Source organism: Anguilla anguilla, chromosome 4 (assembly GCF_013347855.1).
Source record: "Anguilla anguilla isolate fAngAng1 chromosome 4, fAngAng1.pri, whole genome shotgun sequence".
NCBI classification, from domain to species: Eukaryota; Metazoa; Chordata; class Actinopteri; order Anguilliformes; family Anguillidae; genus Anguilla; species Anguilla anguilla.
Window position 1 is genome coordinate 52496643 of NC_049204.1, and position 25911 is coordinate 52522553.

A 25911-nucleotide genomic window follows, 5' to 3' on the forward strand; every position below is an offset into this window, starting at 1 on the left:
TTGTCCACCTGGCAGTGGGTTGCCCCCCACACACACATATTGAGGACAATCTCATCTCAGGGATGCACTTTGTAATTCTCTGTTTTTGAGAGGCACGGCGGGTGTGACAGGTTGAGGGGACCGGTAGCGGCAGCTGATCACTTCCAGGGCAGAGGGGACGGGCGAGCCGCGGTTTCGAGTGAAAGACGAGAGCTTTCCACCGATGCGTCGGGTGGAGTACGAGCCTCGTTTCCCCCTCCCCGTTGTGCCAGCGTGCCTCTGAGCAGGGCTGTCAGGAAATGACCCGTTTCCCGTCCTCGGTTTGGTCTTCCTCCAAACGGCCAGGAAGGCAGCATATCACACCCACAGAGCTACTTAAAGCTGCTTTAGAGTTCAGGTCTTCTCAACTCACCAGCTTCCAAAGCTGAAGATTTAGCTGTGACCCAGCTATTATGACAGATAAAGTGTTGTTTTAACAGTTTTAAATGCTAAGATGCCCTTTATAATGCTGAGCAATACTGGAAGAGGATTCATATGTGGGTTTCTCTTCACAATGTGAATAAAAACAGTTTTACAAGCCCAGTCATTCTGTCATTTTTGCTTTTTTGAAATATGTAATTCAAAACTCTTCAGTACCTCCAAGTATCTCAACACCCTTTAGACTTTAGAGCTGCTTCAAGGCTAATCAAATCTGGCTGAACTAGCACAGCGTGAGTGCTTTTACAGTATTGCCCACAACAGCAGTTGCACACGGAAACTGAATGCTGCCATCTGCCCATTTTGAAACGACTCTCTTGGATTCTAGCCACATTTCCAGTTTGAGGTGCCCCCCACAACCCAGAATCTAAACTTTATCCATCTCCATGATTTTAGTGTTCTCACTTTTTTTTTTTTTTTTTTTTTTAACTGTGCTTTTGCAGTTATGCAGGCAAGTGCCAATAATGTGAGTGGGCTGAGCTGGAATGGGTCAGCACACTATAGAGAAGAGAAATTACCAGAGAGTGAGACTGACTACATGAGCCAACTCAGTCTGGTAACAGCTCTGCATGAAAGTAGCGCATTAGCATAGGCTATTTTAAAATATAGAGGTGTGGCTTTATCTAAAGAACAGTTGCTCTTGACAAAAGGTGAAACTGTTCTACCAAGGGATGGTTCACCCTGTTAAAACCACATGATTTTAGAAAGCGCTACTGTATGAATGCCATGAGGATATAATGCTCAAGTTTTACATCCAAGGGCCTACACAGGACAGTTAACAGACCACTAGCTTTCTGTAATGCTCTAGGCTTGCAGTGACCTCCCATAGCATTAAAACCATAAAGAAGAACAGATATCTCAATATTTATTACATAATTTTTTGCTCTGCTTTATTAAGGGTACCAGTAATTCTGGAGGTGATTACTCATGTATTTAATTTACAATAGTTTACAAAAGCTTAATTTTACAAAGCTATTTATAATAAATTCTAATAATGATAATAATTGCCATAGAATATTACACAAAAATTTAAACTAATGGTCTCAAGAACTGACCTGACTGATTAAAAGTTTAAGCCTCCACTGATTTAAAAAAAATGATTATAAAAAAAATGTAAAAAGGCATACATATGAAACTAGTTTTAAAACGAAGATGGAGACAGAACTTTATACAGACTCAGATTCAACAACCTTAACTGGAGAAACACCCCCCTCCCATAACAAAGCAATATACACAGGGGGAGGGGAGAAGTCAGTCCGGAGAGTTTGGGAAATTCCAAAGTGAACAGCAACCCTGAGACTGAGCACTGAAAAATTAAGAGGCCACAATGCTATTACTCCAGCCCCAGACAGATGGTGCTGTGTGAAAAAAGAAATGCTTAAAGGAACTTCTAAAGCCTACGCTGCCACCCATGGCTGGTTTTAGGTTTACTATCTGTAATGGCGCACACAGCCGCAGCTGAAGCCTACCTAAAAGCATGGTGGTCTTGACAAGAGCAGCCCTGTAATACCTGACCCTCCCTATTTTTGTTCTAGTAGAGTAGTGACAATTCGGGGGCCTGAGCAGCTTCTTAAACACTGCGCAGCTCACAGAGTGAGGAGGATAATTCTACCTGGCAGAACACCTGGCTGTGAAGCTGTGTGGAGTGCGTGAGACCTGAAGACATATGTGAGCTGACAATTAAACAGCCCCTGAAAGTAGGGCAGAAGTTTGCACCCAACTTTATAGTGTGCTGCCATCAGACGTTTCTGGAATGCTTCTTTGTTGTTCCTGAACATGTATGCTTTGTTGACGAGCAAATACTGAAGTGAAACAAAAATTCATTTTCAGTTAATAGTTTATTCTGACACCACAGAAAAGACAGCCACACATCTAATGCCTATTAAAATATTTCAAACTACACGATTTGTACAATTTACACCCGTTCAGAAATAATTTTTTGAAAATAACAAAATAAAACCCCTTCATTTCATAAATCCCATAATTTTCCTTTGGAAGATTTCCTCTCTGTATTTTTATTTAAACCTGAATAAGTTCATCATCGCAATCGAGAGCACAAAGGAACAAAGGAAACAGGGAAGGCAATCTGTTCTTCAAACGAGATCTCAGGGCGAGCTCGCACTTCCTGGTGTGGTGGTGTGCTGGGCGGGGTCTCCCTGGTCCGCATCCTGTGACGGTCTCCCTGGTAACTCTGAGTGCTTGGTGGGTGATTGGTGTGGGCTTTGCTCGTGCGCCGTGGCGACAGAGTGGGCGGAGCTGCGGGGTGGGCGTGCTCACTTGCGGGGCTGGTGGATGTGCTGGTTGATGTGGGAGCCCTGGTGCAGCTTCTCCACGGAAGGCTGGGGTTTCTGGTGAGCCACCTGGGCCGCCGCGGGCGTGAAGTCCTTATCGCCCTGGGGACCAGAGGTGGCGTTTACAATCACACCAGAAAGGCAACCCGATATGCATCAGTAATACATTCTCCATCTCAGGGGACTCTCCCTCAAATGCGTTTTGTTTGTTATCGCTGATTAGCCTCAGAATGTAGCTAAAAATAATTTTTTTTTAAATAAAAAAAAAACACAAAAATGTGCCCCAGTTTTAAATCCTTCAGGACTTGACTCATTATAATGAAGAGGAAATCCCCACCCTGCAGTAACACATTACAGAAAAAGCCAGTCAATATCCAAGGAGATATAAATCTGATATTCCAAAAATATGAGACAGAAATAGACATCCTCCAATCCAATGGAATTTATCAGCCGCAAATGAGCATGTATTAGTAAAGTGCACAGGAATCTGTCAACTTAACCACTGGGAAAGACCTCAAAAGAAGGAGAAAACTGACTGATCGGGGAAATGATGGATTCCAAAGCAGCAACCTTATTTCTTAGTTTAAATAGATTATTTGAGAATCTGCATGATATAGCCTAATGAAGTTAAGGTTTGCTCTATCACTGTTTTCTTAAGAGTTGTTGGGAACCCAAAGTGCATAACAAGTGATCTTCTGGAATGTAGCTATGAAGCTCGTTCCACAAGTAGCAGTTAGCATGCTGTTCACAAGCTGTTCCTCCAGCCAGATGCTGGATAAAAGAGGAGCGTTATGAGCTTTGACAGGGGAACCCACAGATGAAAAGGAGAGGGTGACAGAGGGCATGTGGCAAAGGGACCTTGAATCGGGCTCCAAGCAAACGGCAGACGTGCTAACGCTGATGGGAACTGGAGACGACTGCACAGGAGAGACGGTGAGAAGAGTGAAGGCCTTGTTGGCTGTGACGCAAAAACTACTGTCTCAAGTTGTCATTGTAAGCTCCGTGATACATGCTCCACACTACTGTTAGCAGTTTCGCCTGCCACCCTTAGCTCCTATTTTCAGCAAAAACAACACAGCCACAATTTGTTTAAAAAGAAGGGTGTGTTATCCACCTTGCTTCTGTACCTAAACAAATGACGCTGGAAGCTGTAATAATTGGGTATAATAATACTTATCATACTCAAATACTGATTAATAGTTAGAATTTCCATTGTTGCATCCTAATTACTGATTCAAACAGATGGCATCCCTCAGTGCACCCCTTGAGCCAACTAGCACAGCAAATTATCACTGCCTAACCATGACAGTGTCCTCAAACACCAGTCAATGCAAGAAGGGCTGAGGAAACCACAACAGCCACCAAATGATCAGCACACAACAAAGATGAACGCACACTTCCTGGGTCAAACCACCACCTCTATTTGGCAGCAGACCCGATAGCCAGTAAGGGTGAAGTGTGGAAGCACCCTCAATCAGCTACTTAATTAAACTAACGCTTCACCAGATGATAAGCAGCGAGTAAATGCAACTTATTCTGCTGTAAATTACACAATCATTTGTCTGAAAATGACTAAGTATTTTCCTTTAGGGAGGGTGAAACCTTTAAGGGGGGCGTGAGTGAAACCCAGTGTGCAGTGGACGACGACACAAATCTCAGCTTTGAGAGCGCTGCTCTGAGCGGCTGAGAGGCTTTGACCTTGGGTCTGCTTCCGTTCATCTTCAGAGAGGAGGCCGATATCCCAGCGCTGGGGCGGGCGGGGCTAAGCCCTGCAGTAACCGCCTCCCTAAATCTCCATCCCGTTCCCCCGGAGGCTCCAGCAGAGGCAAAACAACACGTCCTGACACTGGCAGATTAGCCTGGGCCTAATGACACGCCCCGCTTCGCTGTGACTCACGAGGACTTTGGATAAATAAAATATCAAATTCCCAGAAATGCGAACATCTGCACAGCGCAGCTCGAGCGCTTTAAAGCGAGAGGGCTGATTCGCTGCAGAAAAGAAAGTTCACCTCATTTTTAAAATTTCCATTTTCTTTATAAACAGAAGGCTGAGCCAACCGTCCAAGTTTGAGGAGTTGGGTAAAGACATGCAAATTAATCTGACCGCAGATCCTCCGTTGCGCAATGTTAATAAAAGCCTGCTTTTTATAGGAGGGGGATTAGTCGAGATTAGAGCCAAATTAATTTTGGAAATGATGTTTTCATCAGCCGGTCCGCCGTGACTGAGCAGCTCAAGCCCGACTGGGCCGCGGGACCCGTCTGAGGAGGGTAGTGAAGGTTCCGGAGCGTTCAGAGCAATTTTAGCGGCTATTGTGTTATCGCCAAAGGGGATTCCGAAGCCCATCCTTCCCGGAAAATCACTCCGCGGCAGACAGAGAGGCAGACGTAAGCAATCTACTCGTGTTCATTTCAGGATCAGGATGGGGTGGAGATTATGCAGAGGATTTAGAATCTCACTGGCAGTTATATTTAGCTGCACTGCAATCATCAACAACGGCAGGAAACACCTGACCGCGGTTATAAGCAACGCTTGCCCGCAGCGTGCTTCATGCTGGGCGTCCCTTATTTAAACTACTTGATTTCCATGGTGGATGTAACGGTATCAAGAGATTAAGGTCAACCTTGGGTGGAACGGAGGACATCTGGCTCAGTGACTCAAGTGGCTAACCGGGGAAACACATGGCTTTTATATAAGGCTATTGATACAGTTGATATTAACAGGTGGGAAAAGAGGAACTTTATTGTTGAGGCACATTCCCCCCCCCCCCCCCCCCCCCCACTGTGAATAAAGCTTCTTTCCTTCAATCTCGGAGTGCATCTTCCATCACGGCCAGAGACCAGGCCTTTCTCAGGACCAGTCCTACTCATTTAGAGACGTCGGGGTAATTTGGCTGATTTAACAAGCTCTCTGCGCTTGTTGAAGAGCTGTGCCGGCCCCCGGGCAGTCTGGCTCAATCGATAGGCAAACAGGAGACTCGACACAGAGCCAATGTTCGCAGCGAGGGTAAGACGTGTTCCTTCGGCGCAGGGCAAACAGGAGACGGGTTCGGACCCCTCTCTGACATGCGCTGCAGGTGCCGTGACGACGGAAAGAAAAGGGCGGGCTGAAGCGTGTTTGAGGGACGGGGCCTGGCGTTGTTCCAATCCCCTTTCCCGCCGCGCGTCCGCCATTCACACCGCATGCTCAAAGAGCCATTTCCTGCTCTAGCGTGAAAACGATGCGATGGAAAGCGTTTATCGGAGGCTGCCCGGTCGGCTCTTCCGGACCCAAACCGGAACCCACGGGACCCCGGGGCAGGACGCCGGTCACTCTCTACGGACGCCAGCTGTCTGTAGTTGCTTCAGTCAGGTTGTCTGAGGCTCTGCGCGTGTGGCAGAACAATAAGGAGTCGAGCAGACCTCTCTCCCATGTGATCGACTACCTGCCAACCCGTCTCAAACTCACCTGTTCCCTCCAGCCGGTCCAAACATTCACAGCAACTGAGCGCATTTAAAAAATAAAAAAACCATGAGTTCAGGTCTAATGTGGGATTCGTAAACATCTGCCTCCAGAGACTGTTAAAAGGCTTATGGGTTTTCCCTCCACTTACTGATCAAAAGTAACTAAGTTCAAAAAGTGAACACCGCAAGCACAAACATGAATGATTTACTTTGCTCCACTTTATAAGATAGTATTAAGCGGTATATGCTGGCAAGATCAAGCAGCTGAAAATCATGCTCGGGTAAAATGTGAAAATCAATGGCGAAATAAAATTCTTAATATTTCTGAAAATAAACATTTATTTTAAAACTGTCAGGTCTTCAGGAACATTGCTGGTGTCTAAAGGGGTACAACTAACAACTCATTACTTGACCAGGCCTGCTGTGCATTTATTTGAGAAAGCTCAATATACAACACATTGTTTCAGCCCTGAACCCACAGTATCTGTAATGTTAAAGAAGCCAATAAATGAAACAAAGCAGAAACAAGTGTTTCTCTTCAGACAACGAGAAGTCGCCTACCTTTGTGACTACTCCGGAAACGATGACAGTTGGCTTCGGTGGGCTGAAGAGAAAAAGAGAAAACACCCTTTTTAACATTAAAGCAGTTGTGTTTTGAAATGACATCTGACATGCTCAAATGAGACAAGGCAAGGATTATTTATTCCCTTGTTTGCTCCTCAGAAGGCTTTACCTTGTTTCGCTGCCTTTTTATCTATGAATGATGCAATGCAAGCTAATCTTGGTGTTTTTCTGACAGCTCTTAACGCACAGAAGTATCTTATTCGTCTGATTTTTTGAGAACGTTCATGTAGTTTGAGAATGTACTTTTTCAAATTTATGCATATTAAAAAAAAAGTTGATCTATGCTACAGACATCCCTCATAGACTATTTTTATGAGCGCAGCAGTTTTACAAGTAGAGTGTCTTGCATTTTTAGATAATACTCCTTATCGGAGGTGAAAGGCATCTTGCAAGACGATGTCAATTTGTGACCAATGCAAACTCCTAAAACATAGCACTCAAAATTCCAGAGACAAAAACATTAGCCCTGTATTTCCATGGAATACCAGAACTTCCAGGGGACTTTCCATGAAAAGGAATCCACCCTTACTCTTCAAGCGGAGGCTTTGTGGCTTTTAAGACAGGAAATGCTGACCAGTGAAGCGCAGCGGGAGGAACTTGGCATAAAATTATATCAAACAATGACAGGGTAAAGCTGCAAATAAAATGCTGCAAACCAGAATGTGTGCTTTCTCAGGGATCCAGAGATGTTCTGCTATATTGGACGCTTTTAAAGGATAAGACATTTGTTTTTTTACAGATGACAAATGGAGGAAGTGTGATGCATAAGCATTTTATCTGACACAATGCCTTGAATTACAAAGCACATTACGAATGGCCAAACTGCTACTGGATTTACAACCAGGGAATAGCCAAAATTGAAAAGAGTACTACATCTTAGATATCAAAATATGCATGTTTACTATTAGAGCAACATAATGTAGCATATTTTTCTTTTGCATTAACAGTAGATCAAAGGCGGCACTGCCTTCAACAAGGCCTGGTTAGACCTAGAAAGTCCAACAAGATTTAAGATACAACTGAAAATTCTGCTTTGGTTGTAACCAACTTGACAAATGTATGTTATGGACAGAAAAAAAAGGGAGAAATTCATGTCGTAGTCAAGACTATTTAGGAAGAAATAACTCTCAACTGACAGCTGTACAGCACGGGCAATTGCATTTACAGTCACATCTGCAATAATGCATAGCTTAAAACCGCACTTGAGCTTTCCAGTGTCTCTCGTTGAATGGATTCTAACCCTTCATTAACATCTGACCTTTGTAAAGCATCAGAGCTGTCTGCTGACTGATATATTCATTTTCCCTGCGGTATTTTCCCATGGGATGCAGATATGACTGATACGGGAGTCATCGCCGGGACCGGTTTCTCTACCGGCCCCACAGGAAAGGCTTAACCCTCTCAATCCAGATGCCGAGCGAACGGCCACCGAGCCGTGTCAGACACCGGAGGGGCCGAGTGCGTCCTCGGGCCTGAAAACGGAACCAGCCCACCGGCGCTAGAAACAGGCAAAAAGACCAACGGGCTCGATGACCAAACGGCTCTTCAAAGGGCGGAGCGTGCTGTGGTCACATGGTGCAGAGAGAGAGCGGGTGGAGCGATAGGTGGAGGCCTACGTAAGATGGGCGACGGGGCAGGAGGGCGCACAGGAAGCCCTGGGTGGTGCACGGATAGGCCGGATCCGGAGAATATTCCGGATGCCCGTCACACGAGGGGGCGAGAGCCGAGCGTCACTGACTTAGCGTCCGGTGGCTGCTCCCGCCGCGTTAATCTCCTGAACGAGGCGGCGCCGGAAAGAAAATAGCACGGAAGGAATAACTCCTCCCCAAGAAGCTGGGCTGTGCTGCGTCTAACATGGTGGCCGGACGCTCACGCTAACAAACGCCTGTGCGTCAGAGCGCAGGAAACACAGCACGGCGTGCCTGTGGAACATGGATGGATGGTAAATGGGTGAGAGAGAGAGAGAGAGAGAGGGCGAGAGAGAGAGAGAGAGAGAGAGAGAGACTAGTGTGTTGTGACCCAGGCCCAAAAGCAAGCAATGACACAAATTCTGAAGTGGTACAAATAATTAACCCCCAGTCAGTGACAGTTGATAGTTAATGAGAGATGCCATGAAAATCAGTACATGCGCTATAGTTAAACACTGCCTTCGGACCACACAATGCATTATGAAATGTCATACTAAATTATTTATACACAATTACCATCTTATCATATATTTGAATGGATAAAGGGATGCTAGCTGAAACAGCTTCATTTTGTCATGATTTTAATCATTTAGTAGGAACCTGGTACTTAAAAATTCAATCCTTTCCAATGTATTAATTTTCAGACTGCAAAATGATACATGACAAAAAAATTAATAAAAAACAAAATTAAAAATTAAACTACCTCAAGGACATGTGAATGGATGTTTAAAAAAAGCTTTTTCAGGTTGACAGTTTCTTTGGAAAGTTCACTTAAAATATTACACAGAAATAAAAACAGTTTCAGTGTCAAAACCCACAAAAACACAATTAAGAAAACACTGCAACAGCAGACTAACTGAACACAACAAACCAAGTGAACTCACAGGACAAACGAGCCTTGGCTGACCTCTTTGTATAATATTCAACAAAATATTTTCATTAAGGATTCACTGGACCAAAAACCTTCTGTGTCACTGCACATTACAGAGTGCCAAATAAACATCTATTTTCAAAAACGAAACACTACTCACAAATTACACAGGCTAAATTTAATTGATGGTGACACGTACAGGCACAACAACTCATTTTGCCCTAAAATGTCCAGTGTCACAGCTCTCAAATCTTGATGTCTCTGACCTTTTTAATCCAAGGCACAGCAAACAAGGAGGATACCAAGGAGACAGAGTAGACACAGTGGATACTGGGGCACACATCAGACATACGGGATACTTAGGACATATATTAGACACACACGATACTGAGGACATATATTAGACACACAGTATACTGAGGACATATATTAGACACACACGATACTGAGGACATAGGCCTATATTAGACACACAGTATACTGAGGACACATATTAGACACTCAGGGCACTCAGGACACACACAGGATACTGAGGACACTCTAGACACACAGGATACTGAGGACACACATTAGACACACAGAATACTGAGGACACACAGGGCACTAAGGACACACATTACACACACAGGATACTGAGGACACACATTAGACACACAGAATACTGAGGACACACAGGGCACTAAGGACACACATTACACACACAGGATACTGAGGACACACATTAGACACACAGAATACTGAGGACACACAGGGCACTAAGGACACACATTACACACACAGGATACTGAGGACACACATTAGACACACAGAATACTGAGGACACACAGGGCACTAAGGACACACATTACACACACAGGATACTGAGGACACACATTAGACACACAGAATACTGAGGACACACAGGGCACTAAGGACACACATTACACACACAGGATACTGAGGACACACATTAGACACACAGAATACTGAGGACACACAGGGCACTAAGGACACACATTACACACACAGGATACTGAGGACACACATTAGACACACAGAATACTGAGGACACACAGGGCACTAAGGACACACATTACACACACAGGATACTCCGTGGACACACACTAGACACACAGACCAGTGAGCACACATACACACACACACACACAAGCCCCATGGTAGTTGGTATGTATGGACTTGGATATAGCAACTCATCTCTAATGAGACTGCCATTACTGAGCATATTATGAAGAAAACAGCATAACCTTCATTTTCATACAGGAAGTTTTGAAGTGCTTGTTTAATTTTATTGTTTTCTTCATGCCTAACCAATTTCCAGTTTTAGCTCCATAATTAGGGGTCAGCATTTTCGCATTTCAGTCATCGCTCAGCATGAGGTCAACAGTCTTCTCAGATCACATGTGTTAGACAATTATCACATTATACTCCTCCAGTCATCAACACTGATAAGTCATTTGCCACTTAATGACTAACAGCAGTGGTCTCACTCCATCGCGAGCGGCACTCAGTGTGCTTATTAGAACTAGACACATGACAGTAGCCTGCTTCTCACAAAAAGAAAATAGTAAAAAGGTCATTCATAATACAGAAATGGTTATTTGTTATTCAGCAGAGTAGGCAAAAATAAAACTGAGGAATTAAAAAAAAAAAAAATGAAAATGTAAGGTTTAAAATGTGTGAATGCACGCAATCATTGTCTGTTTTTTCTTGTCAGTTTTCGTCAGTATCCCCTGTCGTTGCTTGATGATGCTTAAGGTAAACTTTCTCCTCACCTCTTTCTGTGATGAGTCTTTTGGCTCTGTCATCTCCCCCCATAGCCTGTCTTATAATTCCTACACTGATGAATGAGCAGCTACACGAGCAGCACTGTCCTATCTTCAAAAGATCACACCCTACATGCCTACCAGACCCTATTCATGATATGAATGTTACTGCACCAGCCTAATGAAAACATAATTCTTGTTCAACATACAACCATATATAAAATATATAATTTTAGATTACTTGCAATTCATTATTTTTATTCTATTTTATTTACGAGAGAAATTGCTCACATTTCCAATTGGAAGACAAATATAAAATGGAAAACCCCCTGAAGATATGACAATAACCTTTTACATTTATGAACAAATTGCCAAGCTGAAGGATTTCATCAGGAAAAGCCATTTGTGAAGTCCTTACAAAACACACTAAAACCGATTTAAATGTCAATCCATCAATTTGTTCTCTGAACAAATAAATGTGTGACTTGGTATACAGAAATTAGAAAGTATAATAGCCAATTACCGAACTGCCACCAACCAGGGGTCGCGTACAGTAAAACTTCTTAGCGTCACAACAACAAATTTGGCCACTGGCACTAACCGCAGAAGACAACATCGACATTTGAGATTATTTTCCCTAGCCTGATACCGTACCTTTACTTCACTCAATTTAATAAAAATAGAAAAGGCGGCAATATTTAGAAACGGAGAAAAAACCTGACCATTTTTATTACTGCCATCTCCCGTCATTCTGATTACGTTGGCAGGTCGGAGCAGGGATGAAGCGCTCCGCTAATAAAAATGCTTAACACAGAGGAAGCAGGCGGCTGACAGCCATTACCAACGCAATGTTAAGGCTGAGAAGAGATGCAAATGGAATTTTCTGCACTCTGCAATATAGACTCAACTAACGAGGGAGAGAGTCCTTTATAAATTAGCTAAGCACAAGGATGCAGTCAGGCACACGTTCACCACGTTTACACTGGGGTTTCACCGCCGATGACAGAGCAACCTGGGAGGAAATACAGAGGAAAGCCATCAGATATGGGGTCACACAGAATGTTTTTTTTGGAAGCCTCATACTTCAAGCATATGGAAATACCATTAACACGTGGACATAATGTGTACACGAGCAAAACACTGCGCCACAGTTTCACGGTTAATATCTTCAGCAGATGTTCTGCTTTATTCATCACTGACTGTCACTGATTAAACAGGTCTCCTGAATGTCATGGTGACAGCACTGATTCGAGGTCAAACTGAAGTTGACAGATAACCGCGTGCTGTGTCAGAGGTAACATCAGCATCGGGAACGTAGAAGCCCTGTCCCATTTTTTTTGTAATGCAGTTAATTTATGTCACTCAGTCTAGTCACATTTCAATCAAACTGCTGAAGACCATGGCCTGCATCAAATATTAAGTAAGATGGTCAGGAGCATCTTTTTAATGTGCAAGTAATTTTTTCTTTGAGCACTTTCTTTGTGCAATGAAGTCATTGGTTTCATTGAGGTCTTGGTTGTGTGCCATGTGTGGATTTAAAATCGCTTTCACAGGTAGCTGATACTAATCTATATTTTTTTTACTACACTGCAAGCTATACAGAATTCTGACCTCACATTCATTACTTTCTTTCAGCGGGAGAAACTTGCGTGACTTCATTACAAGCGAGGCATGTCTGAATAACTGGAACGCCGTCATATTACAGGGACGTTTCAACAGGCACAGCTGTCACCGCCAAAGCCAGCAATCGCCGGGCTTTGATCTTTAAAAGCTGGGATGATTTCTGCTCAGAGAGGAGAGGGAGCATTAGTGCCGGGGCCTGCCGCCTGTGCGGGGATGAGTCAGGACGAACCTGACCCTCGCGGGTCCGAGCGCGGGCTCGCGAGAGAGAGAGACGGGCGCAGCGCGGCCTGCAGGGGGCAGCAGCACGCCTCGCAGCTCCCGGCGCCGGAGCCGCCGATGACGGATTCGCTCTTCGCGTTCTCCGAGGATTACAGCCATTTGTGATTTAAAGGGACACAAGCAAATATTTCATGGTGAGCCGGTGACACAGCTGCCTGGCCACATTAGGCCTGGAAACACAACACCATGTTGCGACGGATATTCAGGACGCGTAATTGTTTGCACAACGTCTGTGCGCCGCTATTATGGAAAATAAAAATTATCTTTCAGTGAACCGTTTACTAATACATAGTGTGATTCTCGAAAAGCGAAGACCAACCACAAAGCCATTAGGCTAACCTGGGGGACTGCAAGAGAAGCTGTGAGTTGTGCATGCTATGCTGCATAAAAACCTGCTGTATGCACAGGACTGTGTGAGGCAGTGTGCGATCTATATCGAGACATTCAGGGAAGCTCAGGTCAGGACTCTTAGTTTGGAGGGGCGGGGGGGGGGGGGGGGGGGTCAAACACTCATGCGACAGGGTCAGGATGTACTACGAGTCTAACTACAAATAAACCATCCATGCATACATAAGCATGCTTGCTTTCAAATACCACATCTCATGAATCCTCTTAAACATAATGACAACTATGCAACTATGCCTATGTGGCCTAAATTGGAAAAATAAATAATTAACCAGCTCTCTTTCGCTGCGGGTGATGCACTCCTTGACAGGTGAACTGGAAAATGAATTTCTCAGGTGAATATCAGTTGAAATGAGAAAAAAAAGTGCGAGCTTGGATAATATAGCACTGCCACGTCTGAATGGTCATAGCAGGAACAGCATAGCTGGGTTGTGTAATTATGAAACACCGTATATGTGAACCTGAAAACACACACTATTTATAGACATTTTTACGTAGCCATTGCCTGTATAACATTTTGAAAACAAAACTTACAATTCCTGCAGTGAAAATAGAGGAAAAACAAACATCAAGTATATTAAATCAATTAATATACTTGAGACCTGATGCTTGATGAGAAAAAATAAATAAATGCACAAAGGAGCTCATATCTTATTAAGGGGAGCTAAGCTCCCCCGTAGATCCCACCCTGATGTGAGGTCATCTTCTGGAGGCGGAACTGTGGATGGTATAATACGGGCTCAGACGAACCTGCTAACACCATTCTGAGATACCTGCCCGTGCACTGGAGCGTGTCCCTGGGAGTGAAAGGAGGCGCACACGTGCACAAAAAGGCGTGGAGGCGCTGGGCTGGGGCGCGCCGCGCGCCCCGAGCCTCCGCTTTGAGGAACAGTCGGTTTGTGGCAGTCAGCAGCAGAGTCGCTGACGCCGGCAGGCCTCTTTCTCCATGGAAACCGCTCGGCCTTGCTTTTGTTTGCCGTCAGCTGGAGGGACTCGAAATCTCGAAATCGCAAAAAGGCGCACAAAGGCATCTCTGCAGCTGTGAAGCAGAGGGGCTCACAAAGCTAAATTGGATTCAGGCACTAAATCCAGCACACCCAGAGCTTTCACTGAACCACACAGACTGGATCAGATTACCCTGTAGTACCTGTGACAGTGATAAATTTGTTAGATTAAGACAAATTTCCCCACTGTAATTATAATACACACAGGTCTGCACACAGTAAGACCTAAATGAAAGCCCTGCTTTGCTTATCGATTGCAGAGGTACACCGACACGGGTGCTGGAAACACTGTCATGGTTCAGACACACAAATTGTCCAAAATCTCTGACCCCCCTGCAGCCCTCTGTATTCCCTCATGTTAACACGCGCCAGAACCAGGCACAGAAATATGCCTAGCTGTCCCCAAACTGTCTCACTTCCCCCCTTTAGTCTGACATCCCACCTCCAGGTGTACAATAGCCTCTCCCGCTAAAGTTTCACAGCCTCGCTGATTATGACAGCTACGGCGCGCTGACACTTCCCCTCCGCGATTGTCTTTTTCTCGTCTCAGATGAGCGTGTGCGCAGAATCCCGTCACTTTCAGTCTCGAGGAAAAGTACAGTCTGTGCCACTCTGTGCAGGGGGGAGGAGGGAAAAAAAAACTGGGGGGGGGGGGGTTAATGCATCCCCCTATTAACATAAACGTCAAGACTTTTAGGCTGGTTCCCCTCCGTGACACAGGGCTCTGGGGATGAACTACATGCTCAGAGTTAATGATCTTGCCAGCGCTGCCACTACCCACATGTGAAGCAGGAATCTTCTTGTCCCTGGGGGCCTCACAAACCCGCAGGGACTGCACCTCCCCACTGGGACAGACCACGTCCCCTCATGCACACAATTACTGTGGCAATCACAGCACTTTTACTAATGCTCTGCTGCACTCCTTCTGCTTTTCTGTACTTCCTATTAGCCTATATCACATGTAAGGGTGGCATCAGTGTTAAAATGATATACTCAGATATTCATACATCTGTATCTTTTCCGTAAAAGATGTATATCTTTTCTGTCTTCACAGTCTTCACTGACTGGAATACAACTGAGATTTGTCACTCATTAGAGAACATATAGCTTATTAATACATTTCAGAAAACTAAACAAATCTTAGCATTTTGTGGCAGCAGGAATCAGGCTCGGCACAGCGACCTTGTAACAGGAACTGGAGCACAATAAAGGGAAATGCTTTGTGGCACCGGTCGAGTTTCATTTTTTACTGCTTCAGACTGCATCTGAAGTAGGCCCGCACAATCTTTTTTCAACAAAATGCGGCCAATAGATTTACGCATTTATGGGCGGCAAGAGGCACGTCACCGTGGAGAGAAATGTGCGCTGCGTGGAGAGCAAAGCCGTTCAGCTCTGCTAAAACATTTATTGCGCAGATGTACGAGGGCGCTGCGCCGTGCGCAGCTGGGGCGAAACGGTCAAGATGCTGGCCCGTGCACCGATGGCCGGGTCACACCGTAAACGCCCTAAACTCTGCCAAACACCTTATTTATTTATGAAGGTTCACCCATGAACGCCAATACTGCCAACCTAAAGGGTAACTAATCATCCACCTGCAGCAATCAGGTAGAATAAAAGTAATTGGCAAAACAAATGTAGTTCTTTTCTTTCTGTGCGAGGGAAAGAGCAAACGGATTGCCACTTCACAATCAGCCTGACAAAGTGAGAATCTGTTGTGAATCGCATAATAATCGTACCTTGACACCACCTGCTCCAGTGCAGGAATGTATATGCATTTGCACAGCACCTGAGCCATTCTTTAGTCTGCCGGCAAAGACAACAAATGTGAGTGTGCTCTGCAGTTAATGGAAGGCTTTGGATAGCACTTGAATATATGTTCCTGCAGCCAAATATACCTGGGCTGAGAAATTTGAGCCAAATTGTACATGCATCGAACAAAGCTGATTCATTCTGCATTTATATGCCAGCGGGTGTGATCACCTGACCTCCCCTGACATCATCACATCGGCGCATTACTGGTGTTCAAGCACACAACTGTTCATTAATGGAGGAGGTGAAGCCAACAATGAGCCGAGGGAGAAGGATGAGGGAGCACCACAGCGTTCTTAAAAAGGGCAGGGGATGGTGCTGCTGTAAACTAATCATATAGCCTATAAACACCACCTAATGCCCAGGCAGAGGTCTGGCCTGCTGGTCTCCTGACTGCTGCGAGCCCGCCCCGAAACACACGGACAGCCCCCTCCCCTTCTTCGTGCCGGCCAATCGGCTAACTCCAATCTGCATTCGGGGATGCGGAGGCGGGACGGCGCTCTGTGGGAGCGAAGCGCCGCGTCTCTCATCCCGAACGCGCTCCTCGCTCGAGTCCGTCTCGCTCTCAGACGCCGACCAAAGTCCAAATTACATTCGACAGGCGGTCTCCAGACGATCCCGCATGACTCGCTCAAACAAATGTGCCATTTTTCCAGCAGCCACCTGCTCGCTGCCATCCATGTTCTTTGATTTTATAAAATTTCTTGTGTAGAGGTAAGGGCTGGTTAAGGGCGGGGCACCGTCACCGTGGAGCGGGGCCAGCGGTCGTAGTGACGGGACGGCTGTCCCCAGGCGGGTGTGAGCACCCCCACCTGACACACCGAATAAAGAGCTTCGCTCCGCAAATCATTCTGCAAAATCCCTCTGCGGGCAAGAGAACTCTGCTTCCGTGCTTTCCAGACTTATTTTACAATGAATTATACAGGCTACACGCGTGGTGTGGCAAATAAGACAGAGACATGAAGGTTCTACTACGCGCCAAAAGGAACGCGCAGCTTTTCTGACCTCGGTGATGTAGATTATATATCCCTGGAGCACGGCGTCACATGACCTTCTCCGTCTGCAGGAAGGGAGGCGTTAAGAGCAAAGGTGTTTTGTTCTCTTAATCGTTTGGTTATTTTTAGCGCTCGGCGAGATGGTGGTGATTGTGGAGGCAATCTCGTGGCTGGGCGATAAACCGCCACGGGGCCACAGGAAACCGGGGCTGCTGCTTGCTTTCCTGTCACACACACTCTGAGTCTGTTGCTGTCCTGTGTAATCATTCACACAATAGATGTCGCTAATGTCGATTTTTAGAGTGTACACAACAATGCTACAACTCATATAAATGAAGGACACATGATCTCCAGCTATTAGAAATGCCCTTTAGAAGTGTACAAAGCTTTAAAGGACAACATTAACCAATGTGTAAAGCACAATATAGAACACTGCTTTCATTACCTGGGTATTCTTACTCCAAACACCAAACAGGTGCCAGCTGGACCAGCTTCAAAATAACCTTAAAAACAGGATATATTGTTATCTGTTCCAAAATACAAAAGCAGTCAGAGCTAAAGTTTGTCTCACCTATGAAAACCGACGAGGCCAGTGCCAATGAGATTTTATTACAGCTGAGCTTGACAATAACAGTTCACAATGAACAGCTTCAAGAAATGCCAGCGGTATAGGTCATAGTTTCATTTGAATTGTTTCATTTGCAGCACTATTTGGAGCAGGGAGCTCAATGGATTCGCACTAAGGTTTGATTAATCATTGCGTCACAATTGTGATTGCTGTGTTGAATACGTACAGAAACAGAAAAGATAAGGTTTGGCAAGGGTGGCAGTACTGCAGCAATTCAACACGCTTAAGAGGAAACGAAAATAATCCCCGGTATATGCAGCAGGCCGACATTATCACCAACCGCAGCAGTAACGGAACCTGTTGCCAGGGCTTTCAGAATTCAGCAGCAGACTGCAAAGGCCTGCGTGCTGTAACTCTTCACAGACGAACACTCGAAAACTTCCTTACAAGCCGCTTTCTAAAGAATACCAAAAACCAATAAGCAGGGGGCACGAGCCTGCAGTCTGAGGGGATCGGTTTTGCATTTCAAACTGGCCCTTTTGTCTTTGAGCGCACGGTCTCAGAGAACCGACTCCAACGCAGCGGGCACAGGGAAAGCTGCTAACTCGCACCCTTAGCTCTGCAGAAGCAGATGTCAAGGTTTCTTTCAGCGGCCGCGCGACGCTGCCCCAGCTGCACGCAGATAAGACCCAAACGCTCAGCCCTGCTCTCCGGTAGATGGGGATCAGCAATCAGGTGCCGTTGTTGACAGAAATGAAACCCGAGAGGTAGGCCTAACATGACCGCTAGAGGCAAGGACCGGGCCTGTTGGGCGCTAAGGCTAACGACACATGGGCTTGTGGGTATTTAATAACAATCTGAAAGAAACAGCCAGACAGAAACAAGTCAACAAGCCAAGTTGAATGAAAATATTTGCCAGTTACAAGTGTGTACAAGGCAAGTGAAGCATGAAAGCTTCTGTAGGTTCTTTCATTCCCCTCTCTAAAATTTCAAACATGAGCAAGGGGCAAACATTATGGCTGACCAAGCCTTGAGAAGATCAACACAACAAAGAAATACACATAATAATCACTCTGAGCCTCACATACAGTTCACATGGTTTCTTGTGAGGGCAGTTCAGACTAAGTGGCTTAATTCAATTTACATTGATTCGTATATAACATTTACGATTAGGCTATACGCATATTATAAATATGCTATCAGGACAAACATCAGGCTTGCTAATGTTCATGTGGTTGTTAAGACTTAAGAGCCAATGAGTAATCAGCATCATTAAACTGATCTATGAGACAGGCTAACTAGCTAGCAGACAAGGGTTGGCTGAGTAGTCGGCGAAAGAGTCAAACAACATTAGCAAACTGCAAACCTCTTTCACTTAATTGACAAATTTTCTCCATTACTTTTCATGTGCCTGTATTTCATATGTTGGTCTGTACTGTGCTGTACTAAGCAGTCTATTTAATACACTGTTTAATATCACCAGTTCCCTAGTCTTACTCAGTATTACACAAAAATTTCAGCAGCTATCCTGTTTTATTTATATTACACTTACACAATGATCATTCATCATGCCATTTGCTGCATGTGTCCCAGTGTCTGGACTGTATATTTCTGGTAATGTGTCACTGTTCATAAGGACCTGGGAGCTCACTGACCCAGATGTCCATCTTCTTTCATACTGAGGGTGTTTTTCTTGCTCTTGTGACTCATGCATTCTGAGCGTGATATTTATAACTCCACCAAAAAATTCAGCATCTTCTGCAGACACACCCTTCAATGTGTTACTAAGCTACAAAAATGCACGATTCCATAAAGAACATTTCAGAACTGTAGCAGACCAAGGTTATTACAAGACTTCAAATTTCCTCAGTAATTCAACAGCATACCAATAAAGTTATACATTTTGATACTGAATGTAGAAATGGAGATGGATCTTTTCAATTTCATCACAGTTAGAAAATGTTAATGTTTAACTGTGGAAAACCTGCGCCAGACGGAAAAGCCAGGGGCATGAGATAAGAGCAGCCAACAGATGGGGGTTTCCTGCCACAAGCTTTCCTCTCCAACAGCCCCACATGCTGGTGGGCCTGGGAAGCCTTCACATGCATCACTATGAGAACCTTGGTTCAAGGCTTCACTCGGTCAAACAGATAAATGAGTAAGATAAATGAATTCACCCTGACAACGTTAGTTAGTGTTCCTGTGAAACTGACGTAGACTTCCACCTAGATTCAATAAAACACACTTTGAATAAGGGCATACCTTCAAAGTAGAGTCAAACCTGACTGTTTTGTATTCAAACAAACTGTGACATTCTTTAAGACAGAGAATCCAAAAAACTGAAAAAAGTATGGCCTGAAATTGTGGTGCCAAGGTTGGAGCTGGGAGCCTTTTTTTTTTTTTTTTAAGAGCAAGTGAACCTGCCCTCAACCAAAAAAATGTTTGTCTGTTTGCATCTTCACAATCCTCTGTTTTAATGCTATTAACATAGTCAAATAAAGATGTTAAAAATAATTAAAAACTATTGAAGGAATATCATCACACTTGGTACATGTAACATTTCACAAAATATTAAGGCACCGCTTCCCAGCGGTGCCTTAATATTTTGGGCATATAGCATGAATAAAACATTTTAATCAATATTACAGAAGAGGGAGACAAACATTGGCATGTCATGTATGTTGTTCAGAGTTAAAGCAAACTCTCAACTGCCAACGGTAGAATCAATAGGTCTAGATTTTCTATATTTTCTATATATGTTAAAACGTTTGCAACCAAAACTTATGCAAATGTATGGTGTTTGTTCATACCTGTACAACACATGTGTCTATATGGGTCCACATACAGGCCTGCCCTTACTGAAGAGGAGCACTGAAATTATATGAAACCATTTACAATCTGAATGCGTTCACGTAAATCCAAATACAAGCCTTTGTGCGTTTAAGATGTGGCTGATTTGAGTATTAGGCTAACTGTGTAACTTACACAAGTAGAAATCATTCTATTTTTTATGCAATCAAATGAAGCCAATGAAACATTAACTATATTTTTTTAAGTTACACTACCGAGAGGGTAGAAAGTGCAGCAAAAATTTGATATCTTCTGAGCTATGGAGAACACAACTAATTTAGCAAGCTTGAAAAAGTGCGACTCAGCATGAAAAGGCGGTTATTTTAAAAGTATTCTGAGCAGAGAATTACAAGCAGGAGTGTTAATCATTCAATGGAAACTGCCAGTGGCACTAACTTCTTCTGGCCGCCATACCTCAATACAGGGAGCAATGTAGACTCCATTACTATAAGGGGACGGATTAATCCAGAGGGTGTGATTGAATTGCATGTAGCCAGTTTGATTGAATCAGGCCCTTTAAGGGGAATACGTCTTTCATCAATTATACATTTAAGAGACTAACTTGAATGCACTTTATTATTCCCCGGAGGTGAAATTAATTTGACAAAATGAAATATCTGGATTTTTTTTAAAAACACTATTAAAATATTAAAATACAATAGAGAATGTTTTAGAGCATTGGCGTAGCAGTCCATGCTTTGCAGATGAAATGTTTGCATGCACAACTCACCCTTGCTGAAAAAGGGCTGCCATTAAGTTTGTTTATGATTGATCTAAGAAGGAAAGATTTAGGATCAGCTGTCTACCGATCTCAGAACATGTGTCAAGAGGGAAGGGTTGATGAGTGACATGTTATTTCACTGTCACAGAGGCAGTGATGAAAGCCTAGGGGCACAGGCTTCTTCCCAATTAACCCAGAGCCAGAAACTGTCAGTGACAGATATTGCCTGTATACAAACTCGCACAGCTCCATAACAATGATATTCCCTCCAGGAGAGCACCACAAGCACAGCACTGAGAGCTTTGTAAATTTGGCTGGGGAAGACATTCCTGATGCCACCCCATACAAGTTTCCCAGGATTCTGTACCCCATGTTTTCCATTAAAACCTGTTTTAAAAGCCCAGGACTCTTATTGCATTGTCATGCCTGTGATTTCTACCGCATCGGTGTGCACTCTGCTTCATGTTAAAATGACTCAGCCAGGTGCAGTGCATTGCCAAAACGTCAGGATTGCCAAAATCAATACAGCACATTTCCCAGGGGATGCTCAATCAAAACAAATCATTTACTGTGACAAAATGCATAAAATCCCGGCTAAATAGAACTATAATTTGCCATCATTTACTATTTACCAGGTCTTTCATACCTAAACCTCATTCTCTCTTATCTCTGGCTCTGCAGCAACGAATTGAACAAACAACTCTGTCTCAAATTATGGTTCCATTCATTACCTTTTAAAAGCAATACCTCAACAAGACTTCTGCCAGTTTCTTCTGTTCAGGCCTAATTTTTAATTTGTTAATGTCTCTGTTTAAAGTTGTGATTTTGGTGTCTCACTTGTAACCCAGAGGCTACAGCACCAATCCCCAGGTAAGCTTGCCTCAGCAAACACATAAAAATCAGCTTCTGCTTTTATGTACTTAGGCCTATATTTTCTACAAATAGGCTAATACATTATATTTCACTTGCATATCAACAGTATTTACATCTATCCTAATATATGGAATATATCATCACAATATATGAAATGGCAAAATATGAAATTTGTGTCACAAGTTATAATAATGATAACAATAGTTGTTATTATTATTATTTGAGTTTGACCTTTAAAACATGATGTCTGCATACTTTTGTATAATTATGGCTCAGAAATGAGTACAGCTGTTCCTGTTTGACTGGGTGAAAGTCAGTCCACTTACCTGCTGCTCTCATACTCCTCACTGTCCTTGTCCTTGTCCTTGTCCTTATCATGAGCCAGGTCACCTGAACCCTGATGTTTCCGGACTATTCTCATACCACCTGCCTTCACTGTTAGAGAGGGGAAAAATAATCACTTGTCACTTTTCAGAACCTGATAAAACAAATCACCCAACTCCCTGTATCACTTATATAAATAACATTGCATTTCCTTTTAATAACCTATAACAGTAATTATCCTCATCTTCAGAGTAGCATTAGCACCACTCTTGGATATTGAAATGATACAGTTATAGAAAAGGTAATGTGCACTACCCATACACGTGTTGACCGTCATGAGCTCATGTAAAATGCAAGTAACGTTATAACGACATACTGTAGACAGGCACGGCATTCTTTCTTTTATTCAAACAATAATGACATGTGCGATCTAGCTCAAACACATTAAACGTTGAAACATCCATATACCTTTCCATATGGAATACTGGATGTACCTTGCATGCTGACAGTAATACAATATACAATGAAAGTACAAAACAGCACTGCTCAACGTATAGTCTAGATAGCATCTGTCCACGTCTGCTTTGGCTGTGTTTACAGTTAGACTACTGAAAAGCTCCACTTGTACAGCCAGGACCAATGCCAGCTGCATAAATAGCTAACGTCAGTAGTGTTGACGTTCCTGAAATGTGAAACCAATTCCTGCAACCACTAGCTAAATGTAAACGTTCACTTTATATCCTACATTCTCAATTATATACCGGCAATTACAATGCATATGAAATACAATTACAAACGTAAATATCGGCGTTTAATGCGTCTTTTGCAGAGTATTACAAGTATTACATTATTACAACGCTGCCAACTCGGTTAGCCAACTATAAACGTAACGTTGTTAGCAATACAACACCAGCTAGATAGTAGTTCTGTTGTCGCCAATGAAACAATACTTGCAAGTTAACTGTCCGTATAACATCGGCTACACAGAATAAACAAAGCGTTTTCCAGATTGAACAGTTTTGCAAAGGCACTCACGATTTAAGTGACAAATTAGCCGGTTGCTAGCTATTTTACGAATTAGCGTAAGCTACGAGTGTATCTTTCCTGATTTAGCTAAATATAAAAACAAACATATACAATGATAATACCAGCAGGGAGATGTCCAGCTTTTGTTTCAATTTTTTCTTTAGGCGGTGAGGACATGTCTGCTGTGTTTAATGTTATACTAATATGTTTTAGCAGGTCAGCTAGCTCGTCCTTATTTTCCTCAACAAAGTTATGGAGCACACTTCAATCGAAATCGTAAACGTGGCTTTCCGCACAAATTGGCATCAATCCGAGCGTGATGACGCGACAACACGTAGCTGGCAAATTAAACGTTCTCTGTGCACCTTGGCCTTACATGACCTTGTGAAAATATGTCAACATCAATGGAAAGTCGGTTATGCCGACCGCAGAGCAATTGACTCTCATGTAGTCTGCTACGAAAGTTCTCACCTTTATGGTTACATACACACACGCACGCGCGCACACACGCATGCATGCACACAGTTGCGGAGTTGTGGAACTACATGTATTCCCACTTCCCAGTAGTGTAGCAGCATAAGTACCTTGAAAAGCAATTAGGTTTCAAGCAGTAAGTTATCTTTGAACCAAATAGTGAGGTAGTTGTGGACAAAGCTACATTTCCTACAGGGTTAAATGCGGAAGTAATCTCAGCTTATTAAAATGAATTTAAATAGCAAAAATAATCATTAAAAATAAAAAAGGCACATGCAGTAAATCTACACAACTGTCTTGAGTTGGCAAGTGGAACATTGTCTGTGATCTCTGGCACAGAGCTTGTATGAACTGGAGAGGATGGGAAGGACCAGACAGTGAAGCACCCGGAAGTGTACAGAAGAGCTTGCTGCCCATTGAACTCAATGTTGAAAACCAAGCTGATTTGACAACCTAAGAAAACCTCATCAGTCACTTTTTTGTGATCATACATTTCATTATGTGTTGTATGTATGTAGTTTCTGAAGCAATGATTGTTTTGGTCCAGAAGTTTTGGGAAAATATAATATAAATACAAATATAAATAATATAAACCCCCCTGAGGCCTGTCTCTGCTCTGTTGTCTACACCTATACTCCACTGCCTCAGAGGCTCAGAAAGCCATTGGTCAGAACTTATCAACTATACTGAAGTAGCAGCCTCAATGAAGTAGATTTCTTCTGGTATTGTACAGATTAAATTCTATTATCAAACTCAAATTGCTTTTGAAATAAGTTATTATGACCAGTGATGGCTGGTGAGCTGAAAATCGAGGAGTAAACTTCCCCTTAAACTGGTTATTGGCCTTGGCTTGTTTTCAATCATTTTCCTTGATTAACAATAAAATAAGTAACAAAATAATCAGTGCCATCAGATATAGCCAGTTCTCAATTAAGTTAGGAGAGAAATAAAATTATCTTTATTTGAATTGCAAAATTTCACATTTCTATCAACATTGTTTAAAATTGTGGATACGTGCACTCTTTGTCTCCCCTTGTATTCTTGCATTGTGATTCAGTCCTCCACCAGCTAAGCCCCTTCTTAAGCAATTATCCCATTTGCACCGCCTCAATAATCTAACTTGATAAAGTAATTGTCACTAATTAAATTCAGATGGTGATTGACAGTGATGTTTACACACGACATGTTAAAATTAGTCTAATTACAAAAGTGGACATGCGGCAGTATTGTTGTATGTTATAAAGGGGCGTGATAGGTTTTCTTAAAAGCAGTGGGAAATGGCCACATTAAAAATGAAAGCAGTTATATACCATTTAACTTTCACGAAAAAGTGATAATAATAATGATTCAATTAATTAATTAACCATGATTAAGACTTTAAGTAGAATCAAGTGTCTTAATTCTGGGCTAAAATAAAGCCCTTCAGCCAACCAGCCCTTTTTGGATAAGTTTGGACACCCCTGCTTTGTATGGATGCATTTTTATTTTTATTCAGTGACGCTCAATCCAGTTCCTGGTTTTTATTTTTTCCTTAAGATTGACCAATTCAGACTCAGCCAGATCACCTAAGTTAATTGTGTAATCAACTTCTTTAACTGATTAATTGTTTTGCTACTCAAACTCTGAGTAATTGGCTCAAATATGTGATTTTTGTGGCATTTAAACTTCCATCCATGTTCACTTTCCATCCTAAATCTCCCCATATTAGATCTACTGATTGCTTTTATAACTGCCTCAATTCAAAACTCAATTGTACATTTAATCACTTGAAGGTGCCATTGAAGTGTCCATGGGGACCCCTGGAGGATAACCATTGTAATACAAGT

At 43.2% G+C, this 25911-nt stretch overlaps 1 protein-coding gene across 1 annotated transcript; it reads right to left on the reverse strand.

Annotated features, from left to right (window-relative positions):
- Positions 1 to 2275: 2275 nt before the first annotated feature.
- dap (death-associated protein) lies at positions 2276 to 24008 on the reverse strand. Its single transcript, XM_035415854.1, has 4 exons — positions 23734 to 24008; positions 22588 to 22696; positions 6750 to 6792; positions 2276 to 2849 (listed from the first exon to the last, which is right to left on the reverse strand). The coding sequence occupies exons 1-4, from the start codon at positions 23786 to 23788 to the stop codon at positions 2730 to 2732; spliced, it is 327 nt and encodes a 108-aa protein (XP_035271745.1). The 5' UTR covers positions 23789 to 24008; the 3' UTR covers positions 2276 to 2729.
- Between the last annotated feature and the right edge of the window lie 1903 nt (positions 24009 to 25911).